This window comes from Grampus griseus (genome assembly GCF_964374135.1).
Source record: "Grampus griseus genome assembly, chromosome: 13".
Classification (NCBI taxonomy): Eukaryota; Metazoa; Chordata; class Mammalia; order Artiodactyla; family Delphinidae; genus Grampus; species Grampus griseus.
In genome coordinates this window covers 73,214,634-73,220,633 of record NC_139007.1, presented here as the reverse complement: position 1 = coordinate 73,220,633, position 6,000 = coordinate 73,214,634, and the positions used below count along the sequence as shown (strand labels likewise).

Below are 6,000 nucleotides of genomic sequence, written 5' to 3'. Positions count from 1 at the left end.
CTTACAAGGATAACACTGAATTTATGTGTGTGTGTGTGTGTGTGTGTGTGTATAAATGTGAGCAAGTCAACAGCACTAACACTAAAAGTGCCCTTTTTTAAATCCCCATGTTTGATAGGACTTCCTACCTCCAGAATCCACCAAAACAAGGTGAACCCCAACCAGCAAGGTCATTTAATACACCCTACTTGAAGAGCCTAACGCCAAAGGTAATATGTAGCAGAGATAAATCTGGCCTTATTTATTCAATGGAGCCAATAAAAGCACCAGAAAAACAGATTTCCAGGACTAATTTGCAGTCGTTCTCGTATCAGTACTCTACTAAGTTGCCCGCCTGGTGTGCTGTTGTGGGAACATCTACACAGCCGAGAGGTGAACAGTCCAGTCTTACACAAACAATTCATTCCCAGGCAAGCAACACCACAGTGGCATCAGAACCCTTAAGAAGTGAAGCATTTCCAGCCCTTGTGTCTGAGTCGGGGGGGAAGGGAACTCCATGAAGTCTGGACTGTTCTTTCTTACTCACAGAAGACCGTGAGAAGCCACCTGATTTTCACAGGCAAGTTACAAACACATAGCTAGTTCCGTCCCGAATCCCAAAGGGAATGGCACTAGCTCCCAGTAGTAACTCTCCAGGATCCTTTGGGTTGAAATAAATGCAAGGAAGAAGAAAAGAGCAATGTGGAAAATCACCGGTCCCCCCTGTCTGTGTCCAGTTTGAAACTGGCTTTCCCAAAGTTCCAATTACCAAATACACTGAGTTCTTCTGTGTTTTCGGACAGACCACAGACAAGGGGTCCTCCCCACCCACAGTACTTCCCCGCCAAGCCACCTTAAGCCATTTGAGCCATCAAAGGGTCCTGAGGCTAGTGCCCAAAGCAGGGGTGAAAGGAGGGGGATGACAGGGGTGGGAGGAAGCTCCCGCAAAGTGCCTACACTCAGGGAAGGTCCCCAAGAAGCAGAGGGAAACCCCAGCACCTTTGACTCAGAAGCAAAAATGAGGTGGGAGCAGGGGAGTGTCGATCAGCAGTCACACGAACAGGTGGCTCTGGGCCTGGGCGTCTCAACGAGCAACACCCGAGGGGCAGCGAAAAGAACGACAAGCTCAATCCCAGTGGGCTGGGCGTGGAGCAATGCCCAGAGCAGCACTAAGCCACAGGGCAAACATCTGGCTCCCACTCTGACCGTGGAAAGGGACACGCTCATCTCCCAGATGCTCCCCAACCTGCATCTCCAGGTGTGGGCCTCGTGCTTGGCTGGCTGTCTCTTCGCTGTGGCCCCTTCTCTGTACCCCTCCATGAAATGGTAGTCATGACTCAAACAGGGCTCGTGTTCCCAACCATTTAGTCTTCTTGGAAAGAGCCAGATATAACCAGGTACTCCCCTACTTTTGATAAACTGATTCTGCGCAGCACACAGTCCTTCGTGGGGACTCCAGGTTGTAAATGAAAATCAAATATCTGTGTGTTGCAAGAATTGGAAACCACATTACCCTGGGCTTCTCTTTCTCTTAATTTTGTTCTCTCAGGAAACTGATGAAAGGGCACTCCATGCCAAGCGGCTAAGGCCAAGCCCAGGAGCTTTTTGTTAGGGGAGAAGGCATAAGAGCCCAGAAACAGAGGGGCCGCGGTACAGAGCCTGGCTGCCCTACAGCTCGGGAGCCCTTCGTTCTCAGGACTGAGAGAGAACCGGCAGGTGGCCGAGGACCCCTCCGACCGCAGAGCCTCCCCACGCGCCCCCGCCAGCTCAGGGGCCCGGCTCACTGTAGATGGAGTTCCCAGCTTTCACTCCTGTGCATGGCACTGAGAGTAACCCCTGTAAGAGGCAGATAAGCCTAATGGTCAAAGGGTTTGAATCTCAGCTCTGTAACTGTGTGACCTCAGGTAAGCTGCTTAACCTTTCTGAGTTGATTTTCTAATCTGTAAAGTGGGATAATGCAACGCACCTCATGAGATTAATGTCGAGATTTAATGAGATAAGGCAGGTAAGCACTTAGCACAATGATCAAGAAATGGGAACTATTATTATGATTGTTGTAAATGGACGCCCCTCCGTAAAGTTTAAACTTAGATTCACCAGTGTTCGAGCGATCACTGGGCCAGAAGTTGGATACTTTGGAGTCATTTTCCTAGTCCTGTGCTTTAATTCCCCTCCAGTAGAAAACACAAGGAGAAATAGATAATGTGCTCACGTCACAGCTGCCACCTGCCGTGACAGCACAAGCAGGATGCCATGTGATCAGATGTGTGCATCAGACTACACAAGAATGACCCAGTGGCCCAGAGCCGCTCAACCTGGGGACCTTAAAAAATGCCTAAGCTCTGCTCCTACAAATTCTCATTAAGTTGGTCAGGACTGGGGTCTAGGCGTCAGCTGTTTTTAAAGCTTCCCAGGTGATTCAAACGTACACTCAGGTCTAAGAATCACCCTCCTAGCTGGGAAGGAAACAGTTGAGTTTTCTTGAAGAATCTTTTATCATATTTATTCAATTGGCAAACACCAGGGGCTTAATTTATAAGACCCAGTTCTAACCTCAAGGATCCTAGAGTCGAACAGAAGAGATAACAGGTGAATAGCCAGTAGTGATACCGTGGAGACATGCCACGAAGCCCTGCACACACTTAGGAGGGGTCCAGTCCAGCTCTCCAGAGAGAGCCTGTTGGTGGAGAGTGTGTTCCAGACCCAGGCAATAGTTTTAGCAAAGCTTTGGAGGAAAAAAATAGAGAACCTTCCAGACACCCCAAGCTTGTGGCTTGAGCGCTCAGGGGAGTCAGGGGATGCCAGTCCCTGAGCAAGGGCAGGGAGGAAAGGCAGGCAATGCGTGATGTGGTAGGACCAGAGGCCTCTGCAGGACAAGTTCATTCTTATTTCCTCTGAAGACCGTAACTTGGGCTGGTCAAGCCTAACAGAAGTCCTGCGAATTCTGATTTTTCTGTACTCACAGGGTGCACGGGTTTCTAACAATAGCTGGAATATCTGAGTAATCTGAAATCTTGAGGATTTACACCAGATGGGCAAAAGGGAGTTTTAGTGAAATGCAAGGGGCATGGCCTGAGACGGCTGGACTAGAAGGCAGGCAGGGCCAAGGGCACAGAGTCACCTTCTGTTTCCTTCTCAAGCCGGGGATGTGTCCCGGCCCCTTTGCTTTCACTGCCTGATCTGGAGACACCTCAGGTGAGGTCTAGGATCAAATGACAAAAGACCTGAAAATGAAAAGCTAGATATAAGTGCTTGGGACCCTTGTCTGCAGAGCATCTGACAAAGTGAAATCATCACGTCAGCGTTGTTTTTTCCAAGGCAAACACGTAAGCAGAATTGTAAGCAGCTTCATTTATTTGCGTAAATAGCTTGTAAATAAATCATTGGTAAACATTACAAAATTAAATACATTTTCAAAAGCTTGCCAGTGTACATAAAATTCACAAACATAGTTCTTTTAAAAAATAAAATATGTTCAGAGCACCCTTGATATAAAATGCCTGACCCCTGTCCTCTGACAGGGTCACCTAGAGACACCTTACAGTATGGGGGGTTTCTGTGGGGAGGCAGTGGGGACCTCCTGGAGGAAAGCAAGAGTTTCTCCTCTGACCTTTGACCCCGCCCACATCCATCTGCATTTTGATCCTTCTCCAAGCAGTGGGGACCTCCTGGAGGAAAGCAAGAGTTTCTCCTCTGATCTTTGACCCCGCCCACAGCCATCTGCATTTTGATCCTTCTCCAAGGATCTGGTATAGAACTGAGAGGGGCAGGGTAGGCATCCCAGGCTCCGCTCCAAGCAAAGGGATCAGGGTGCACAATTAGGGCCAGAGTCCTCACCACACGCCACTGAGAGAAGCCAGAAATGAAATCTCCACCACGCTTCCAAACCAGCAAATGCTCCTGTATCCACCTTCTTGAGAGGAGGTGAGGCTTTCTCTCTTTTACACCTGCTCATCACTCAGCTCACCCCACCCTGGTCTGATGCTGCCCGGGCACCGAAGTGACCAGAACTACTTCTAAGGAGGAAGAAACTTAATCTGCTCACTTCCTTATGACCTGCTTTCATGGAGAGAGAATAATACCTAGTATTTGGTTGAAAGCAGAGGATGAATTGCTACACGGCGCTTCCTCGTTCCACTGCAAAACACCACTCAGGTAGCGTGGGCATTTCTCTAGAAATCTGAATAAACATTCAAAGAAAGGGTTCAGAAAACTCGAATAATACCACAAAGGAGGCAATAAGTACATAACCTGGCAAAGCATCCGATTAACAAAATGATACAAAGTCCATAAATTAAGCCCTTGACCAACTCCACATTGTTGTAGTGTAGCTCATTAAAATAACGGATACACTGAATTCTTTCACTTTGGTGCATAAAGTGAATGTTGTAGGTCTCCAGCACTCACGCGAAGAATACCTAGTGGCCTCGTGAAAACATACGTGCCGTGACCTCCAATGAAAGGACGACCACAAGTGTATTCCATCAATGTGAAATAAAACTCACATCAACATGTTAACTTAGTTGCCTGAAGATATATACAAGCACGAGAAATTCAACTTCTGAGTCAAATGTACAACTTCAGAAAAAAGTCTAAGAAAACCATCATCCCTGTATAGTTAGGTCCTAAACATCTGGTTTCTCCAAGAAGATGCCTGGCCCAGCCCAGCCCTGCGTGTCTGCCTGGTTTGTCAATTCCTGGTTGGGCTGAAACCAGAGTGGTGATGTCTTTGCTATTAAAATATTACACCATCAAAACCTTTAAAAACAACAACAAAAAAAGTAACATTCCTGAATAAATGTCGAATAGATACCACCCCTCCCTACCCCCAAAAAAGTTGCTCATAAGGACAACTATTCTTTAATAAAAGTCTTCGTGAAGTCGAAATCCCTTCTTGGGTCTCCAGGAGAGCTCCACCTCGTCCGGAATTATACAGTCTTCTTCTGTGGGGGGCTCAGTTTCCTCATGCCTCTTATCCGGGAGAGCAGCTCCTTGATAAATTCCTAAGAGATCAGAAGAAGTTATTAAGAGGGGGTCACGCTATTAAAATTTGGGTTTAAAATCTGCTTGAAGTCATTGATGTCAACTGCAGTTAACCTTAGTTGATGAGCTTAGCTGGGTGTGTTAACTCAACTGGTACAATATAGGACATTTTTTAACAAATGAAGATGCTTAACCTTCACACCATCCTGCTTTCTCACTGTTGTACTCTTTAGAGAGAAAACCAAGCTGCCTTTACTCACTGACGTTAACCACTTGGCCCCTGGAGGCCTTTGTGGCTTAGATCAATGCCTCCCAACCTTTACTAAATCTTTAATCCGTGCATACAAATCGCCTGGGGAGCATGTAGACTGAATGAGTAGGTCTGGTTAGGGCTGAAGATTTTGCATTTCCAACTGGCTGCCAGGGTTAGTCTCTGGACCACACCTGAAACAGCAAGACTAGACCAGTGGTCTTCAAATTTGAGTGCACATCAGAATCACCGGTTGCGGGGGGGACCTTATTATATAAACCAAAGAGTGCTGGGCCCACTCCCAGAGTTACTGACTCAGTAGGTCTGGGGTGCGGCCTGAGAATTTGCATTTCTAACTAGCTCCCAGGTGACACCTATGCTTCTGGTCTCAGAATATTCCTGAGAACCACTGGTCTAGATCACAGTAAGAGTCTCTTGACTTTATTTGACTACAAATCACAGTTTGAAAAGAAAAACAGACACGTTTACATTTACAGCCCAGTACGTACGTAAAAACATAACTGAAGTAAGAATTTAAAGAATAAATACTTACTATATGCCATGCACCCTATCGTTCCTATTTAAAAGGTAATGCTGGGGGAGACCCACTAAAATGATGTCGTGACTAATAATGGATGAAAACCCAAAGATGAAATAAAGGACAACCTAGAATGCTTCCCACTTGAAACCCTCACAATCTTTCATTGTTGCCTCATGTATTAAAGTTTTTGCCTACCAAATGTCACATTTATTAGATAACATTACTTTGTCCTCCTTTCTTATATTTG

The 6,000-nt window shown here is 46.5% G+C and overlaps 1 protein-coding gene across 1 annotated transcript in view; it reads right to left on the bottom strand.

Moving 5' to 3' along the window:
• Positions 1-3,321: 3,321 nt before the first annotated feature.
• PPP1R14C (protein phosphatase 1 regulatory inhibitor subunit 14C) overlaps positions 3,322-6,000 on the bottom strand; it is an 86,246-nt gene continuing 83,567 nt past the window's right edge. The window contains exon 4 of the mRNA XM_082669210.1: positions 3,322-4,982. Coding sequence (XP_082525336.1) covers positions 4,908-4,982 — 75 coding nt within the window. The 3' untranslated portion in view covers positions 3,322-4,907. The remainder of the gene's footprint in view (positions 4,983-6,000) is intronic.